The following is a 19,799-nucleotide window of genomic DNA, read 5'->3' on the forward strand; positions in this document are numbered from 1 at the left end:
CCCCAAAAGGGAGATGAAAAATGCCTTTTACATCATTTCCTGGAGAGGTAAGGGACTACAGGGCAGAATGTGGCTGTAGCTGTGGCAGCTGGTTTTGGTCAAATACTTTCTTTTTTATAAGACAAGGCTTCTCTGGGAGAGTGAGTCAAGTCAATAAGCAATTATTAAGCACTTACTACATGCCAGGCAATATGTTAAGCACTAGAGATACCAAGAAAGGCAAAAAATAGCCCCTGGCCTCAAACAGCTCAAAGTCTGAGGGACAAGACAACATGGAAATGATTATGTATATACCAGATACATGCAGGGTGTATTGGAGGCATTCTCAGAGGGAAGGCAATAGCATTGAGAGAAAATGGGAAAGACTTTTAACAGAAGGTAAAATATGAACTGAGACTAGGAGGAGCCAGGAGGGGGATAGAAGGATAGGAATTATTTCAGGCATGGAGGACAGCTGGTGAAAATGGATGATGGAGTCAGGAGATGAAGCAAGAAGGTCATGAGAGGTGGGGTGGGGATAGGGAGAGGTCAATCTATAAATGCCTGTGATATAAAAGCAAAAAGCATTTAAAACCTTTTAATAACAAAATAAAGCAAGGAACTTAGAGTTGATGACTTCTCAACCCTAAATTCTATGTTCTTATGATTTACACCTTCTACCTGTATTTTCTACCTTTGCTTTCCTGCTCCATAACCATAAAATAACCCCACTCCAATATAGATACCTTGAGCCCACCGGGACCATTTCTAGACATGTGTTCCAAGGGCCAATCTATTGGGCTGGGTTTGGGGAGGCCATGAAGGTAGGACAGCGACTGGTCTCCCGAGGGCACGGAGCTACACTGAGCATTTGCCCATTTTAGAATCTGACAGAGAAAAGACAACAGCAGAAGAAAAGAGGTGAGTTCATGTCTTTTTAAATGCACCTTCCTGGCTGCAAATTTACAGGCCTTGGCATCAAGATTCATATCAGGTGTGTTTCTTACCTTGGGGTCATTCAGTCAGAGGATTCTGTGACTTAAGGGCATCTAGCACAAACGGGGAGATCTAAAATCATATAGGTCATAGGAATTATAGATTTGAGTCTGGAAAGGCCCTTTGAGGTCATCAAGTCCAACCTCGCAATGAATCTTAAGCTTCTTTGGAGCTGTGACTATTTCATCGTGGGTTTTGAGTTCCCTGTCCAAGGTCCTACTCAGTTCCAACATTTTCCAACATTCTGTGGTCCAAGGTTTCTCCCAGCTGTGACATCCTCTGTTGGAAGATTCCACCTAGCTTTAACATTCTATGAATCAGTTTGCAAAACTCAAATGATGCTTTCACATCTAATGAAAAATCTTCAGAGGGCCTTTCTAAATCCCAGAAAGCATCACAGGTACCCTTCAAGAGAGATCATCCATCATCTGGAGTCCTTATTCGAATAATTTCAGGGATTGAGCTCCACCACCCTTTTCCCAGCCCAGGCAATGCTGATTTAGAAAGCATAAGGAAGCTGGGTTTGGAATGCTTTTTCTGTGATTTCTTCACATCTTTAATTCTAGCAGGATGCCTTCTCCTGCTTCCCAATGGTGGTAATGAGGGCCCCACACCCGATACCTTCACCTCCTGTCCCAGACAACTGTGCCTGCCATCTGGTGGACCATCACCAGCGTTGCCCACAGACAAAGCTAATTAGTGAGTTCACCCTGCATCACACTGAGGCTGGCTTGGGGGCTCAATGTCAGCACTGCCAAGCCTTGTGTAAGGACCCCCGGAGCTCAAAACATGCCAGGCTCTGTGGGAGGAGACAAGAAGCCTCTGTCACAATCCACAGAACTAGATGACAAGGGGGCATTGCAGAGAGAGCTCTGGACCTCACAGTCAGGGGGCCTAGGTTCTAGACCTGCTCTGCCACTTTCCAGATGTGTGAGGGTGGATAAGTCACTTCCCTGACCCTCTACACTTGTTCAGAAGAGCCTTAGGAACAACAAGAGAGAGAAGACTTGACGGAGCTCTGTGTTTAGATACTCTCCTATCCTGTTCAATGACAATATTGATAGTCTTCATTTCCTGAACTCTGTCCTCCTAGTCTGCATTTTCTCATCTTTGTCTGCCATGTTACATAATTGCCCTCTCCCTCAATCTTAATTAGGAGTCACAGGATTAGGGTTTAGATCCGGTCTCCACTACTTACTTCTGTGTGACCTTGAGCAAGTCACTTCTGTCTTGGCCTCAGTTTTCCTTTATGTAAAATGAGGTGCCAGATGTAAGTCTCCGGTCCTATGATCCTCTGTCCTTGTAGTCATAGAACCATATGATTATGGGTCAGAAATAGAGCTAGAAGGGACCCCTGAAGCCATTTAGTTCAACCATCTCATTTCACAGATGACAAAACTAAGTTCAGGGGACATTAAAACACTTGTCCAAAGTCTTGAAAGTCAGTAACTCAATAAACACTTATGAAGCACATACTCTGTGCCAGGCACTATGTTATGCACTGGGGGGTACAAAAAGGCAAAAGACAATCCCTGCCCTCAAGGAGCTTGCAATCTAATGGAGGGCACACCAAGCAAACAGATATGTACAAATAAGATACTTACAGGATAAATATGAGATAATTAACAGAGACAAAGCACTAGGGGTATAGAAAAAGATTTTCTGTGCAAGGGAGATTGTAGCTGGGACTCAAGGAATCCAGGGAAACCAGGTGACAGAGATGAGAAGGGAGAACATTTTAGGCTAGAGAAAATGCCAGGTAGCAAGAGGCAGGAGAACCAAATTTAAATGGTGGTTCCCATTGCTTTCTTACTACCTATGACCTACAATAGCTTTGGGGTCAAAGTATTTGGGTTCCACACCTGGGCAGTCACCTACCACACACACACACACACACACACACACACACACACACACACCTGTCTTTGATTCTGGATCTGAGACCTCACTGTTATAGGGAAGTCCTAATGAGAAAACTCCTACTACTTGAGCTGATTGTCCACTGTTGTGCAATTTATAGTCTTGCAGAGTTGCCTAGGGCAATGAAGGTTGAGGGATTTTCCCAGAGCCACAGTCTGTATGTTTTGGAATCAGGACTTGAACTCAAGTCTATTTGACTCTGATACCCACTCTTTATCCACTAGATCATTTTGTCCTTTATTATTTACATTACCTTTGAGCGAGGTAACAGGGTGGGTGGAAGGCTGAGCTTGGAGTCACAGAGACCTTGATTCAAAACATGCCTCAGACACTTAGTAGCTATGTGATCCCGGGCAAGGCATGTAACCTCTCTAAGCCTCAGCTTCCTTATCCATAAAATGGACATAATAATTGTACCTGCTTGCCATGATTATTGTGAGGAATAAATGAGATAACATTTTGCAAACCTTGAAGTTCTATGTAAATGGTTACATTGTTATTAATATTAATGTTGTTATAGTCAAAGAGGGACTTAAGGAGATGAACTCTAAGGTCTCTTCTACCTCTAGAGCTGTGATGTAATATGACATGATACAACATAATATTATAATATGATGTAATATAATACAATACCATAATGTGATGTAATATAATATGATATATGATATTATATAAGATATGATATTATATATGATATGACATGACATAATATAATACAATAGAAATGTAACAAATGGAAGTTCCTTGAAGAAAGGGTCTGCTTTCACTTTTTTCTTTGTATCTCCCGTGCTTAACACAAAGCTTGGCATATAAAACACTTAATAAATACTTGTTGTTTTTTTTTTCTTGATGGACGGATAATTCTGTCATCCCCTGGATCCCTCTCTGAGCCTTGGTTTCCTCATCTGTGAGATGGGGATGATACCTTCATTACCTAACTGGCAGGGCTTCTTGGAGGGTATCACTTGGTCAACCTCAAAGCATCATGCAAATGTAAGCTATTATAATGATGGTTAGAGGACTATGCCAGGTATTTATTCAGGGTCAAAGTAAAATAAAAGGATGGATCATTAGATCATAAGCTCTTTGAGGGCAGGGACTGTCTTTTACCTGTCTTGGTATTCTCAGGGCTTAGCATAGTGCCAGGGCACATAATTGGCACTTATAAATGTTAAGTGCTTGGTGGCTTGATTTTCTCTGTAGCAATCTTGATTCCATGTCTCTCCTTAAAAGGAGGAAAAAATAAAGGAAGAAGAAAACAATGAAGGGCTTTTATAAGGTTGGCTAGTCTGGCACTCTATCAATGCAGACTCATTCTTAGGATGTAAAATCCTCGAGGGCTTCAACTTTTGGATTTGGTTTTTATATCCCTTCGACATGACAACCTTTCTCATACTTTCCCAGACCTTTCCATCCCCCTGTTCTCACCTAAGCCTGCAGCACCTGGTATTACTGCCAGGTATTGTCTATAGAGATACTAACCAAGCTCCATCCTGCTCAGGTCTGAGATCAGGCACGATCAGGCATGGTTGAGGTGCTGGGGCCTTACTCTGAATTATTTGCTCATTTGTTTTTTGATGCTAAGATGGATGGTCCCAAACCTAGAGGCTAGAGGAAGTCACGTTTCCTTTTTTTGCACATTTATAGAAAATTTAGTAGTCTTTTAACCTGTCAATTTAGTCTTTTAACCTGTCAATTAAACTTTCCAAACTTCTGTGAATCAACCAGGTGTATTGGAAAGAGCCCTGGCAATGGAGTTGGAGCACCTGAGTTCTAATCAAAACCTCTTACACTTACCATGTGTGCAACTTCTCCTCCCTGGCCCTCAGTTTCCTTCTCTGTAAAAGTTGATCTAGTTGGCCTCTGAGGTCCCTTCCTGCTCTCTAAATATGAGCCTGGGCTCTTTTCGGTATGATCTCAGGGAGGCAGCCTTTGTCTCTAGGCCTCGGTTCCTTCATTTATAAAACGATGAAGAATGTTCCGAGCTCTAAATTTATGAGGTAGTTTTCTCACTCTAAATGTATGATCCCTTGATCTGATGAAGTCACTTGACCTCCTTATGCCTACAAAATGAAGGGTTTGGATTAGATTTTCTCTTAATCTTTCCCAGCTTTGAATCCTGTGATGCCACAAATGAATATGGATACATCAATTTCCACGGCCATCTTGCCAGTTTCCTTTCCTTTCCCCTATCAGAGGCCCAAGAACAAGTGAAAAAGCAATCATTGTTCTAATTACTCACACCACTGCCTGCTCCTACGAGGACAGGTGTGTCTTCTTCCTTTCCACCTTTGTTCTGCTCTCTGCAACCAGGGTTGAATTTGACTTTAGGATCAGCAGGACTGTTGAGAGCTGGTGGATTTTCCCCCAACTGCCTTCCATGACGGGGTACCAATGGCCCCAGCTCAGGCTGAACTTTGGTGGTTGTGTTCTCCTTCACCTGACTGAGAGAAGACATCAATGACCTTGAACAATCAAAAAGGACGGCTAAGTATATACTGCCCTGAAGAACACAGTGAAGATATCATCCATGAGAAGTATCAAGGGACATGGGGGCCCTCAGGAAATAAACAGTTGTCATTTGCTCTGTGGACCATTGACCTTGCAGATAGGTCTTCTACTATTATCTTCTCACTACTATCTTCTCACAACAAATTTTTAATTTATAAAAAATAAAAAGAAAGAGGAGGAAGAGAGAAGGAGAGAGAGAAAAAGAAGGAAGGAAGGAAGAGAAAGAAAGAAAGAAAAAAGAAAAAGAAAGAAGGAAGGAGAGAGAAAGAATGATAGAGAGGAGAGAAAAGAAAAAGAAGGAAAGAAAAAGAGAAGGAAAGGAAGAAAAAGGGAGAAAGAAGGAAAGGAAAGGAAGGAAGGAAGAAAAAGAAAGACACCTTTTTACCTTTCTTGTCATTTCCAGTAAGGTGTCAGTCAACACAGATTTCTAAAGAGGAATCATATTTCTTCATTAAAAGCCTAGAAGTTATTAGCAATCTTTGTAACAGGAGAAGGGAGAAAGTTAAGACATTACTGGCACTTGGCCCTCTCCCCAGCTCTCCTTCCTTGTTATTTTCCAAGCAGGGCGTTTCCCTGAGACTCTCTCCCCTCAGGCTGAAATGAGAAGGGGAGAATATCCCTTGAGCCCAGAGGTGCCTACCCCTTCATTAGGAAGACCAGGGTAAGTAAAAATGTGACTTTTTTCTTCCTCATAAGGGATGCCACCCGCTAAGAATAAATCACATTTCTGTAATGTTTTGTAGAAAGAGTTCACCTAGAAATAACCCAATGAGGTAAGTGGAGCAAGAGTTAACCATTCTTGCTTTATAGATGTGAGGAAACATTTCACTGCTCTAATGACTTACTCAGGGTCACATAGCAAGGAAGAGAATGGAACCCAGATCTTTTGACTTGTAGTATGATAATCTTTCCACTGCCCTACACCTAATAAACAGAATTCATACCAGGCTGCACTCACATAACTCACTAAAGCATACAATGCTTGACTTGTAAACCTTGAGGTGCTATGTAAATATGAAGTATTAGAATAATAATAATCCTTATTATTATTAACTGTGGTATATCACGGTTTCATGTCAGATTCAGAAATCCCATCAGAAAACCAATACCAGACCACCCCCCTTTACAGGAAAAGGTGTATTCTGGGAAAGTTGGCTGTAAAGTGAATTTCTTTAAATTGAATGTAACTGCTACCCATTAAGAGGCCAAAGATATATTCTCATAATAACACCTTGGTCCCAAGACATTTTTTAAAGCACACTTAAAAACACAAGCTAACCTTTTAAAAATAACAAAAGAATGATTTTTCAGATTTGAAAACCTTATTCAAAATAAGTTACACAGTGGAATTGTTGCAATGAAATTTAAAATCCTGAGACCAGCAATGGGATACCTTTAAGTTAATTAATCAATCAACAAGCATTTATTAAGTTCATATAGGGCTAGACTCATGAGAGGTCTGCTTTGTTTTTGCCAGGCTGATTTTCCTTCTATGTAGAACTCCACATGGTGCTCCTCTGCTCAGAGATCTTCATTGGCTCCCACTTGCTTACTGAATAAACCCTAAACTAGTATTTAAGGCTCTTCGCAATCAGTACCATCGTATCAGAGGCATAGCAGACGGAGTAATGGACTTGAACCCAGGAAGCCCAGCTCAGTGCCAGGAAGCCCAGCTCAGTGCCACAGGGAATAGAATCTAAGTCAGGAAAACTTGAATTCCAGTCCAGCCTCACACACTTACTAGCTGACTCTGGGCTCAGTTTCCTCATCTGCAAAATATGGTTAATAATGGCACCTATCTCCCAGAATTATTGTGGGGGGAAATGAGATAATATTTGTAAAATATTTGTAAAAAATGTGTAAAGAATTCATAAAATTTGTAAAAATATTTTGTAAAAAAATTTGTAAAATTTGTACATCTTAAAGTACCATGTAAATGCTAGTTATTATTGTTTGAATTCTGCTATTTGATCCTGGGCAGATCCCTTAACCTGTCTCAGCCTCAATTTCCTCATCAGGAAAATGGAGATAATCATTATTCTCCCTTCTCTGGGCTATATTAAGGACCAAAGGAGAATACTATATGAAGAAGCTTTGCAAACCATAAAGTGCCTTGCCTAATGTGTTGCTATTATTAATATGAACATTAATTAATTAATATTTAAATCAGACACTATCTTGTGACCCTGGGCAAGTCACTTAATTCTTTTTGTCTCAGTTTCCTCATCTGTAAAATGAGCTGGAGAAGGAAATAAGAACCATTGCTGTATCTTTGCCAAGAAAACCCCAAATGGGTTCAAGAAGAGTCAAGCCTGACTAAAAAACAGCTGCAAATTCTTAATAGGACCCTTCCAGCTTAGCACATCCATGCCTGCTACATTTCAGCCTTTGCTTGCAAACTTTAAAGTCTGTTCATTTTAATGCATCGTATGCTGTGAATGTGGGTTGGGCTGACCCCTCTTTTTCTCCCCATCATTCCCTGTCCACTTCTGCCTTTGCTCCCAATGTTCTCTGCTCCTGGAATACTGGCCTTGTAACCTTGGAAATTCAACTCAAGTGCCACCTGCCCTGGCAGCAGCCAGTGGTACTTTTCCCAACGCCTGCCCACCCACATCACCAAAATCCTTACATTCACTTTGTATGCAGCATCATCTAATGTACAGATAGCCATGCTTAGCTCCTGGAAGGCCTGAGTTCTAGGCCAACCTCTGATACATCCAGGCTGTGTGATCCTGGGAAATTCACAAAAACCCATATTTCCCCAGGTAACTATCTCTGTCATCATATAATCATAATAATAGCTCGCATTTATGTAGCTTGTTAACGGTTTGTGAAGTGCTTTACTTATGCATCTATTGTTATATGTTATTATGCACTTGTTATCTCCTTTGATCCTCACAACAACCCTGCAAAGTAGGTAGTGTTACTATGATGCCCATTTTGCAGGTGACGAAAGTGAGGCTGAGAGAAGTTAGGTGACTCGCCCAGGGTAATGCAGCTAGTGTATGTGACAGGATCTAAACTCAGATCCTCCTCACGTTATAATTTTCTTTTTATGTTCCATTATGGAAATACCCATTTTCTTTTGTTTAAGTTTAAAATATTAAGTAAAGGAGTAAATAGGCAAATAAATAAGGCATGTTCTTTCAGGCCATCCTCTTTTAAAGTTGTATTGCTTCGCTATTGATTAGAGAAGTGCAAATTAAAACAACTCTGAGGTACCACCTCACACCTATCAGATTTTCTAATATGACACAAAAGGAAAATGTTGGATGTTGGAGGGCATGTGAGAAAACTGGGACACTAATGCCCTGCTGGTGGAGTTGTGAACTGATCTAAGCATTCTGGAGAGCAATTTGGAACTATGCCCAAAGGGCTATAAAATTATGCATATCCTTTGATCCAGCAATACCACTGCAGGGTCTATATCCCAAAGACATCCCAAAAAAGGGTGGGGGAGGACCTATTTGTACAAAAAATATTTATAGCAGCTCTTTTTATGGTGGCTAAGAATTTGAAATCAAAGGGCGGATGCCCATCACTTGGGGAATGGCTAAATAAGCTGTGGTATATGATTGTAATGGAATATTATTGCGCTATAAGAAATGACAAGTAGGATGATTTTAGAAAAACCTGGAAAGACTTACATGAACTGATGCATAGTGAAGTTAACAGAAGCAGAGAACATTATTTAAATACAATAACAACAATATTGTTCAGTGAAGAACTGTGAATGGCTTAGCCATTCTTAGCAATACAGTGATCCAAGGCAATCCCAAAGGATTCATGATGAAGCATACATACTATCTGCCTCTAGAGAAAGAACTGATATTGATTGAATACAGACTGAAGCAGGCTAGTTTTCTGATAAATAAAGTTATATTGCCCCTGTACATAACACTTCAACTATCCTCTTAAAATCATCCAGCTGAACACGATAACGCCAGGGAATGCCATACTCATACTATCCTGAAGTATTCCAACTCCTTACTGGTACTCAAGGCTCAAAGGGTGCCTCCTCTGAGAAGCTTTCCCTGACTCCTTGAAACTAGGAAGGATCTCTCCCTCCTCAAATCCCTCATTTTATTTTTCCTCATTCTCTGGACAGCTTCAGGACACTTTTCAGGTTCCAATATATATTCTAGTTATTTATCCAGAAGTGTCCTCCTTCTTCACCTCTCCATCTTGACATCTTTAGCTTCCTTCAAGGCACAGCTCAAATTCCACTTCCTAAATGACATTTTCCCTGGTCCCTCCAGCTGCTAATGTCTCTCTCCTCCACAGTTATCTTGGATTTTTTTCGTATTCACCTGTTTGTATACATGTTGATTCCCCCAACAGAAAGTAAGCTCTCTGAGGGCAGGGACTGTTTCATTTTCTTTTTTTTTCCCAGCTAGAAGTATAGTCCCTGGCACAGAGTGAGAACTGAAGAAATCATGTTGACTCATCAATTATGCACATGTCTCCTACCTGCTACTAGACAGAAAGCTTTTTGAGAGAAGGAATTTTTGTCTTAGCTTTCATGTGCCTGCAATGCCTTCTACCCAGCAGGTCAGAAGATAACAGTTTAAGAATTAGAAAAAAACCTTAGAGCCACTTAGTTTGGGCCCCTCATTTTCCAAACATAAGGAAATTTAGGGCAATAGAGGTTAAGTGACTTGTCCAAGGTCATGTAGACAGTAAACTATCAGGGACAAGACTTAGATCAACACTGATACCTTGACTCTGAATCTGTTCTTGCTATATCTAAATATCCCTTTGCAAAAGCTAAATTGATTTTTAATTAGTTAAATAAAACTGAGGCACTAATCACTGGTGGTTTACATTAGATAAAAAACATCAGAGTGGGGGCTTGAGGCAGTTAGTATTAGAGAAGTATCCTCCCAATCCCTCAAGGGTACCCCTAGAACCTTGTGAGGGAGAGAGAGCCTAGTTTTGAGTGGGAGTGGGAGTTAGGTGGGGCTACTCAGATCTATAGAATGGCTTTACAACTTTGCCTTCTTTTTATGGTGAAGGCCTCAGGAACACTGTAGTTTAGATAAAGAGGAGATGGGCATAGTACCTTTCTTCCCATCACTTTCCCTCACCCTTGGAAGAAGAATTCTGAATAAGAGTCTCAGGTCAGAAGTTGGCCTCCAGGATCTGGGCATAGATGCCCATCTGCCAAATGAGAGCTGTTCAGTGATTAAAATAAAACGCACATACACACATCAAAATGAGCCCCCTTATACCTTCAGAGTAAAATCTGTTTCAAAACAACAACACTCTTAAAAAAAAAAAAAGGTGGAGGCGGTGTGTCGTGGGCGCTGGTACCATGCAAAAGCCTCCCCAGCTCAGAAGCTTTGTGTGTCTGCCATTAAAACAACCAGTTCGAAAACACCACACAGTGTTCTTCACAAGCTCACAGTTCTCATTGCTGCTGCCTCTATGCTCATGTCTAACTTGACGAAAAGTAGTGATTACAGTTTCAAAAGATGAAAAAAGCAACAGCTAGACCTGTTGGAAACAGAAACATAGCCAACTTTCCATAGTAACGGACAGCAGGCTTGGTCGTACGCCATCCAATGATAAGAGTGATGAAGGAGGATGATGAAGATGCCAGATGATTCAGAAAGGAGACCTGCCCAACTGTTCACCAGCCCACTGTGGGCCTGACCCAAATCTTCCAGCAAATTGGCCTTTTTAGCACTGCTTATCTGCAGTGTGGGTTGTATCTATCCAAAGGACTGAGGCACCCCCCACAGAACATAAAACTTGGAAAGGTCTAGGTGGGGGCAGTAAAAAGGTCACCAGATGCCACCATAAAGGTCTGCCAACTTTAACAAACACTTATGTCACCAATTTCCAATTGCCCCCACTAATGTGCCCAGTGCCTTCTGGAATGAGAATGGTATTCTTGCCAAAGCCTGGAATTGGGATCTAATTTCAGCATATAGAAGGGTGAAAAGGCAGGGGTGGAAGTTGTGAAAGTGAAAATTAGGGCTTTTGTCATGAGAAAATCTTCAAAAATTAGGGCTTATGAAAGAGGAATGGGTGCTTTTAAGAGATAGTGGGGGTCTCTCTCAGGGGAGGTCTTTAAGTGAAGGCCAGATGATCATTTCTCAGGGGTGTCCTGGTGGAGATTCCATTTTGGGGCACGATTTGGACTGGCCCCTGACTTTCCTTTTAATTCTCAAGTTCTGGGATTCTGATGTTCTTGTTGTCTTTTGGATGGGATAAAATAATCCAAATACCTATCCTTTCTTTAAAAAAAAAGAAATACATGCATATATGGATGGATATACACATACAAATACACATACAGGTGCATGTATGTACATATGTATATATAATAATCTCTCTATATATGTATGTATGCCTTTCTTTGTATAGCCAACACTTTGGACAGGACCTGACACATAGTAGGTACTTAATAAAGGTTTTTTGACTGAACTTGATCACAGTGCCCAGGGTCCTTCATGTGAATAGCAGTGATCACCTGCCAGGCATGGTGAAGAGGAAGAAAGAAAACTAGGGATGATCAGTACTAATCACAGGACACTAGCATGACATTACTTGATATAGGCTTATTCTGTGGCTGATGTTGTTTATCTACTCAACAGATCAGACTCACTGCTTCTTAAGGCAGCTCACTTTATACTTTGGGATAGATCTACCCATAACTTCATAAATGACTTCCAATCATTGCTTCTGGTTTTGACCTCTGGGCCCAAGCAGAACACTGGTATATAAATGGTGCAGTGGACAGAGAGCTGGATTTGGAGTCAGGAAGACCTGACATTGGTTGAAGAGCTGATTATACTCTGTGGAGCTTGGATGAAAAGAGAAGCTAGTTTGAAATCAGGAATTCCAGTAGCAAGCAAGCCTATAAAGAACATTTTGAGCTATGTCCTAAGAGGGAATCACTTGGAGGAGAACACAGGAGAATCTCTGTACCTTCCTTCCTCCTTTAACAGAGGATGACCTTGGGAACCTTAAAAGGATGGAAGGTTTTGATCTTTTCAATGGTCATCCTTGTAGTATCCTCAGAACAGCAGTGGCTGGTGGAAGCATCTGCCATTTGGGAACTGAGGATAAACTGGACACAATTTTAAAAAATGAAGCTTTGAGTACCCTAAACAAGCAATACCAGGAGAAGTTCATGAGGATCCTGCAAAGGGGAAAAATGACTTCTAGCAACCAAGAACTATAACTTACCACTTTGCCTTATGGGTTATCTAAGCATAAGCCTAGTTTCTCTTGGATTCAATGTGTGCCTGTGGGAAAATAAGCCTCTTGTTTGGGGGGATGCTTTGTACTAATTTTTATCACTATATCACCTTATTAAATACATGATTCTAAAACCTAGTTAAGTCTGTCTAGCCGGCTAGTTGATATAATGTGATAATGGGGAGAGCACATCAATGGGGGCTCATGAGTTATAATGTAAGAAAACAACCACCACTAACCTCTCAAGGTTATCCCTAGAACCCTAAGAGTATAAATAGCCAGTCATCCTCTAGGGAACCAACTTGTTAGTCCAATGTGAGTTGGGAGAGTAGCCCTAGAGCCCATGCTACATATGATGAGGTAGAAAAAAAAATTCAAAGGTCAGAAACTGAGAGGAGACCAAGTTAACTTGACTGTGACATAGATTTGCTAGGAGTTCTTAAACAATATATCTATCTATTCAGTTTTTTGGTTTTATTATCTACAGAAAGGGGGTGACCTTCAGGAAAACTTGCTTGAAAACAAAAATGAGTACATTTTTCCCATTGTAATTCTTAAAAATAATTTTTTAAAATGTATCTAAATCCAAGTTCAAGTAACATTTACTAGGTGCCTACTATGGGCAGAGCAAGGAAACTTAGATGACCTTTTTTTTTTTTTTTGGAGTTAACATTGTATGTTAAACAATCCTGGGCTTAATGCTAGCTATGTGGCCTTGGACAAATCACTTAAATTCTCTTGGTCAGTTTTCCCTTATAGCAAGAGGAGGCTGGAGTAGATGATGTCTGAAGTCCTCTGGAGCTCTAATTCTGTGATTCTATTAATGTATGACCTGGATTAAATTCTCAGCCTCATGGGGTTCCTGCCTACACTGGGCTTACAGTTTAGAAGGATGAGATAGAAACCCAACCTGGAGAGTCTTTGAGTGTAGAGACCATGAAGAACTATAATCCTGTCCTCTGAGGTTCAATCATCTCTATGCAGTTGATTCACAGATCTATATATCCATCGCTGGTCTCTCTTCTGAGCTCCAGTCCCATATCAACAGGAGCTTACTGGGCAATTCCATCTGGATGGCAAGCTCAACATGTCACAAATATACAGAAATAATAAAGTAATTTATTTGAGTTGATGAGTCCACCAAGTGAGAAAGTAAAAAGAAGATACTGAACAGATCTTTAGGGGACAGCCATAATTAAGAAATAATGAGGGGGATGGTTTCAGAAAAACATGTCAAGACCTACATAAACGGATGCAAAGTGAAGTGAGCAGAACCAGGAGATCATTGGATACAATAACAGCAATATCACAGTGATGATAGACCATGAATGACTTAGCTATTCTGATCAAGACAAAGATCCAAGACAATTCCAAAGGACTCATGATGAAAAATGTCATTCACCTCTAGAGAAATAACTGATTAATTCGGAGTGCAGACTAAAGTATAGTTTTTTTCACTTTCTTTGTTTTTCTTCCTTTGTTTTGGTGTGACATGGCTAACATGGAAATGTTTTACATTATTGTTGCTTATCCTACTTTTTGCCTTCTCATTGGGTGGGGGAGGAACAAAAGGGAGAAAGAGAATTTGAAACTCAAAAGATGTTTTAAAAATGTTAAAAAATAGATTTTTTAAAAATTACTAATTGTAAAAAAAAGAATTGTTTAATTCTTTGTATATATATATCCCTAGTTTCTGGAGTGACGGAGGATATCCACTGCAGAGTACAAGTTTGAGGGGGGGTTTCCTGTGGATGGTGAAGCTCTCCAGATGATCTTTTTGTAGATGACATTGTTGCTGGTTATGTTGAGTCCAGGAGTTTAATAATATCTGCTCCTTGGAACAAATGGCAGCATAATATATTGGAAAGACAACTGGCCTTGAAACCAGGGGGACCAGAGTGCAAGTACTGTATCTGAAGGATACTCACTATGTGACCCTGGGCAAGTCATTTAACCTCTTGGTGCTCTAGGCATCTCTCTAAGATGGGAAGTAGCAGAGAAGGTGCCAACCTGTATTGGTAGAGGGAGTTTCCTTCTCTAAGGGCTCAAATACCAATGAAATGACAGGTTGGTCCTTAATCCCTAAGAGAACAGAAATATAGGCATGTACCTCAAGATCAACATTAAGAGTAGAAGAATGTTTATAAATACATAAAAGAAAAAAATGCAGGTCTGACCATAGCATGCCCCCTACCCTCAATACTCAATAAGCTCCAGTGACCAGATATCGAATCCTTTGTTTAGCATTCAAAGGCCTTCACAACCTGCCCCTTCCTGTATTTCCAGTCCCTTTGTGTTAACCTGACATATCATGAAAAGAAAACTTCCACGAAGTTTGGGGAATTATAAAAATGAAAAATATTAAGAATCCCTTCCCTCTGTTCCTGCCCCCTCCATTCTCCCCTTTCACCTGCCCCTTTCCAAACTATTGAGGAGACACAGTTTTATGTCACTGGTTGGATTTTCCATGAATGGCATTCTCAGGTTATCAGATGGGCCCAAATTGCTTAGTCTAGTTTTAAGCTTTAATTGCTTTAATAGATTAAAACTGCACAAAGACAGACAGACAGACAGACAGACAGACAGACAGACAGATAGATAGATAGATAGATAGATAGATAGGTAGAGGTACACTCATATAGACAGATAAATATATAGATATGAGTATATCTGTATCTTTAAAAATTTCTACACACTATATCTATATAGTGTATTATATCTATATTTATTTCTGAGTGTATCTCTATGTATCCATCTCTATCTGTCTATCTATCTATATTTCAGGACTCCTTTCTCATCTCCTCCAAAGTATGTAACAACTCATTATTAAATTCAGCCCAAGCCTAACAGAAGCATATTTCAAACCCCCAACTTACGTCTTTGGCTTTTCCACCAGAAATCGATAATGCTTACTCCCAATAATTTTCACCACAGTCTCAGGCATTGGAGCCCTCCGATAGGGGGTGTCCCAAGAAGAAGACATGACTTTCCGGAATGTCCCCACTAGGCACCTACAGCCCTGCCCTTGGAAATTTGCAGTCTGGAGCTTCAGAGCTTCCCAAGGGCTATAACAAGGCTGCTTTCCCTCCACTGCAAAGAAGAAAGCTGGGGTTACTTGCATAATTCAAATAGAGAGGTCTGTCCCTTTCTTGTCCAGCGCCATCCAAAGCCTGTTGGAATGGAAGGAGCAGAATTTGGAGTCAGAGGAGCTGGGTTCAAATACCAGCTGGGCTCCATACTACTTGTGTATATAGCCTGGGACAATTCACTTCCCTCTGGGTTTTTTGCTTCCACCTATGGAAAAAGAGAGGCCAGGGCTAGGGATGGTATGAGGTCCCTCCCAGATCTCAGTCCATGATGCTAATCCATTTAATTTATTTTAAAAATATTTATTAACTACTATGTGCAAGACAGAGAAGCTGTCTGATGTTTCAGATAAAAAAGAGCCAAACTAGGACTCAGAAGGATCTAGGTTCAAATCTTGCCTCTGATGCCTACTAGCTGTGTGACCATGACCATTCTAGCACTCTTTTCCTTTAAGTATGAAAGGAAGGGACAAGACCAGCAGACTTTTAGAGTCTCTTTAGAGACATTAAAGGCTCTTTGCAAGTTTTCTGTAACCTAGGAAATAGGACAGGTAGGGGTGGGGAATGGGTACGGGAAGATTCATAAATCTACCCTGCCTGCTCCTAAACAAATATTAAAGCAAAGTCAATACCAGCTAAAGGAGACCTGGGAACAGACTGGCCAGATACTGCCAACACTGAATCATAGAGTCACAAGCTTTGAAGCTAGAAGGGAATATAGAGGTCATCTATGCCAACATTTTTCTGAGGAAGATACTGAGGGTCAGAGAGTCCAACATCTTGCCCAAAGTCATAGAGGTAGTAAGCAGCAGAACTTTGGTTTGGATTCAGGTGCATCAACTCCAAATCTCACATTCTTTCCATTTTAATCTGGTTCCTTCCAATTTCCAAACCATCTAGTGTTCACTGAGCAATTCTTGTGGTGGGGTGTAGTCGGTGGAAAGAACCTTTCTTTTAAAGTGTTTTGTTTGTTTGTTTGTTTAAGGCACAGAAAGGACAGATTTACGTCCTTGTCCCCCTCTTCCTCCTCTCCCCCTTCCCCCTGCCAGCCAGTCCCCTTCTTGCCCAGCACCTGGTCCCATATCAACCAATCAATAAACATTTATTAAGTACCTACTGTGTGCCTGGCACCGTGCTAAGGACTGAGGATATTAAAAGAGATAAAAGGCAGTCCCTGCCCTCAGGGAGCTCACAATCTAATGGGGGAGACAGGATAAATAGGAACTAAGGGAAGGCACTGGAATTAAGAGGGGTTGGGGAAGGCTTCCTGTAGAAGGTGGAATTTTAGTTGGGACTCAAAGGAAGTCAGTGAGGTCAGCAGTCAGAGTTGGGGAGGGGAAGCATTCTAAGCATGGAGGTGGGGGAGACAGCCAGAGAAAATGCCTGGAGCCTCCAGATGGAGTATCTTTCTTTTCATGGAACATCCAGGAACCCAAGAGGCCTGGGTTCTAGAGTAGAATGCCTTTAAACCTGGGAGTGACTTTAGAACTTTGGAAGGAGCTGTGGAGAAGTGCAGAAAGCCAGGAGATGGCTGGCTGTCCCCAGGAGCTCACCCTCTCCAGGTGTTCCCCAAAAGTTTTCTTGGTCCAGACCTCTGATTTCCTCGGGAAAATCCCCTACCATTGGAGCTGTTAGAAGACAACTTAAGAAGTTTTTAAGATCACAGACCCAACATGGGCCAGAGGGGGGATATGAACCCAGGTCCCCCTGGCTCCAGCTGGCTCTCTGAGCTAAGCTGCGTCTCCGCTGAAAAAGGTTAAGCACAGAAATCGCCCAGAGTCTCAGCTCTTTCCCTGCACCAAGGGGGTACCCTGGATCCCCAGACGCTTACCTATGAAGGTCTTGGCGCCCAGGATGCTCGGAGAGGAGAGGGTTCCACTGGGTACCCTAGAAAAGTTGCAGCCAGGTAGGAAGGTGGAGTCAAACGGACTAGAGCCCTGGAGGAAAACGTAGGGAGGAGAGGTGTGGACCAATCAGGTGCAGAGATTCACAAGACTCGGCCGAGACCGCCCCCTGTCCCGCCCCACTTTCAGGTTGCTAAGGACGCGGGAGCCCGTTGCTGGGCTAGGCTGATGGGGCTTAGGCTACACCACCCCTCCCCCCTCTTCACCCCTGCAGGACTGCAGAAAGGTTAGCCCTGTGCTTACGGCAAGGTGGAGGGGGCGCCCCATTTTGGGGTGGGGAATCTTAGGGATCAAAGATGTAGAGCAGATGGGACCTTAGAGGCTAGCCGGTCCAACTTCATTTTGTAGGTCTGGAACTGAGACCTGGAGAGAGGTTAATTCACTGGTCTGAAGCCACACAGCCAGTGATCCAGGTGGGATTTAAAAGTGTGGGTGGGGGGGAGGCAGGAGGGATGGCTACACTGGGTGGACCACTCCCAAAGGCATCACAGATAGATGCGGGGCCTGGAAAGCTCTCCAAGGTATCCTGAAATCCTTCAAACAAGCCACGAGGCCTCTAAGTTCCTGCATCCTCACCTCCAGACAGCCTTGGACCGCCCCAGCTGCTACCCATTGGGTAGCTGTATTTGGAGAAGTAGAACAGCCTATCGGTTGTTAGAGGGAAGTGGTACCTTGGGAAATGGTGGGGGGGAGCTGGGGCAGGAATAAGAGGAGTTGACTGTACCCTCCCTACCTCTATGACCTTGGGTGATTAGGTTCCAAACCTCCCTCCTGATTTCTTTACCTTTGACTCTAGAATAGCTATCCAGCTATTGGTGCCCCTCCCTCTCTCCCTTGCTTTTGGCTTTCCCTGGTTATTATCAATTCCCCCAGAATAAGGTTCCCTTTTCTCATCCCACGTCTTTCTTGGGGTTGTGTGCCTTCCCTTCACCAGGAGAACTTCACATGTTTGTGAACCTGCGTTTGGTACTCCTGTGAGTGCCTGTGCATATCCATGTCTGAGTGTACAGAATCTGGCTGCTTCAGTCTCTGTCTCTCTCATATATATATACATATATATATATGTATATATATATGTGTGTGTGTGTGTATATATATATATGTATATATGTATATAAACATTCACATATATATCCATATGAGTCATCTATCCATCTAATCTACCATTTGACTATCATCTTTCAACCTGTATCTATGTGTGTCTATGTCTCTATTTATCATCTATCTGTCTATCCATCACTATCTGTCTGTCTGTCTATCTATCTTTCTGCCTCTCTGTCTATCTATCTCAGCTTCTTATTTCATTGCGCTCCCTGGAGTAAACAGATCAGCGAGCCAGTCATCTTTCACACAGGATAAATGATCTCTAGCTGAGCAAGTTGAAAGGCCTCTGTGGGCCCCATTCACATTACTGGGTCCGTAATGAATAGCTTTAATATAATCTAGAGATGTTAAAAAAAAAAGGAGCTATGCTGTTTAAAAGCCCAAGAAAGACATCTTCAGATTTATTCACCTAGAGATAGAAAACTAGGCACCCAGTGTAAAGAGGGCTGCACTTGGAGGAACAAACCCTGAACTGTGATCCCTGCTCAGGGATCACATGTGAGGTCGGGCACATCGCTTCCCTTTGCTCAGTTTCCAGATTGCATTCCTATAAAATAAGAGGATCAGTGTCAGACACTCATTTGGATTTACGGTAAGAATGGACCAGAAGGATCATCTAATCCAATATTCCAGGATATGTTATAGATGGCTGTAAAATAACTTGCTAACAGTAACACAGCAGTAAATAGAAGAGGTAAGATATCAACTTGGGTCTTCTGACAAGAAAGTCAGCGAGCATTTCTTATTTCCATGTGCCAGGCACTGTGTTAAGTGCTCATGGAGGCAATTGACCAGGTAGGAGACAAGGTAACTCTATTTCCCCAACTTTAGTCTACACTCAAAGCAGTCTTCCTTGTTCAAGGCCCAAAGTGGATGTGGGAGGAGTGGGGGGGGAGACAGACACAGAGACAGAAATAGAGAGAGAGACACAGAGACAGAGATAAAACCAGAGAAAGGGAAAGAGAGACAGAAAGATAAGCAGAAACAGAAATAGAGAGACACAGAGAGAGAATAAGAAAAATGGAGACAGAGAAAGACAGAGGGAGATAGTGACAGAGAGAGAAAGAAAGCAGACAGAGAAACAGAGAGA

General features: G+C 41.8%; 1 protein-coding gene across 2 annotated transcripts in view; it reads right to left on the bottom strand.

The window, feature by feature from the left end:
* Positions 1-17,612, bottom strand: part of CUNH1orf87 (chromosome unknown C1orf87 homolog) — a 64,378-nt gene extending 46,766 nt beyond the window's left edge. The window contains exons 1-4 of one of the 2 annotated variants that reach the window (XM_027852791.1): positions 17,533-17,612; positions 15,492-15,705; positions 5,138-5,339; positions 726-866 (exon numbers count right to left, since the gene is read on the bottom strand). In XM_027852791.1, the coding sequence (XP_027708592.1) occupies positions 726-866; positions 5,138-5,339; positions 15,492-15,598 (450 nt within the window). In that variant the 5' untranslated portion in view covers positions 15,599-15,705; positions 17,533-17,612. The remainder of the gene's footprint in view (positions 1-725; positions 867-5,137; positions 5,340-15,491; positions 15,706-17,532) is intronic. The other variant, XM_027852792.1, reaches the window with a different exon arrangement.
* Between the last annotated feature and the right edge of the window lie 2,187 nt (positions 17,613-19,799).

The sequence above is a fragment of the Vombatus ursinus genome, unplaced genomic scaffold (genome assembly GCF_900497805.2).
Source record: "Vombatus ursinus unplaced genomic scaffold, bare-nosed wombat genome assembly UNPS02009824.1, whole genome shotgun sequence".
Taxonomy (NCBI): domain Eukaryota; kingdom Metazoa; phylum Chordata; class Mammalia; order Diprotodontia; family Vombatidae; genus Vombatus; species Vombatus ursinus.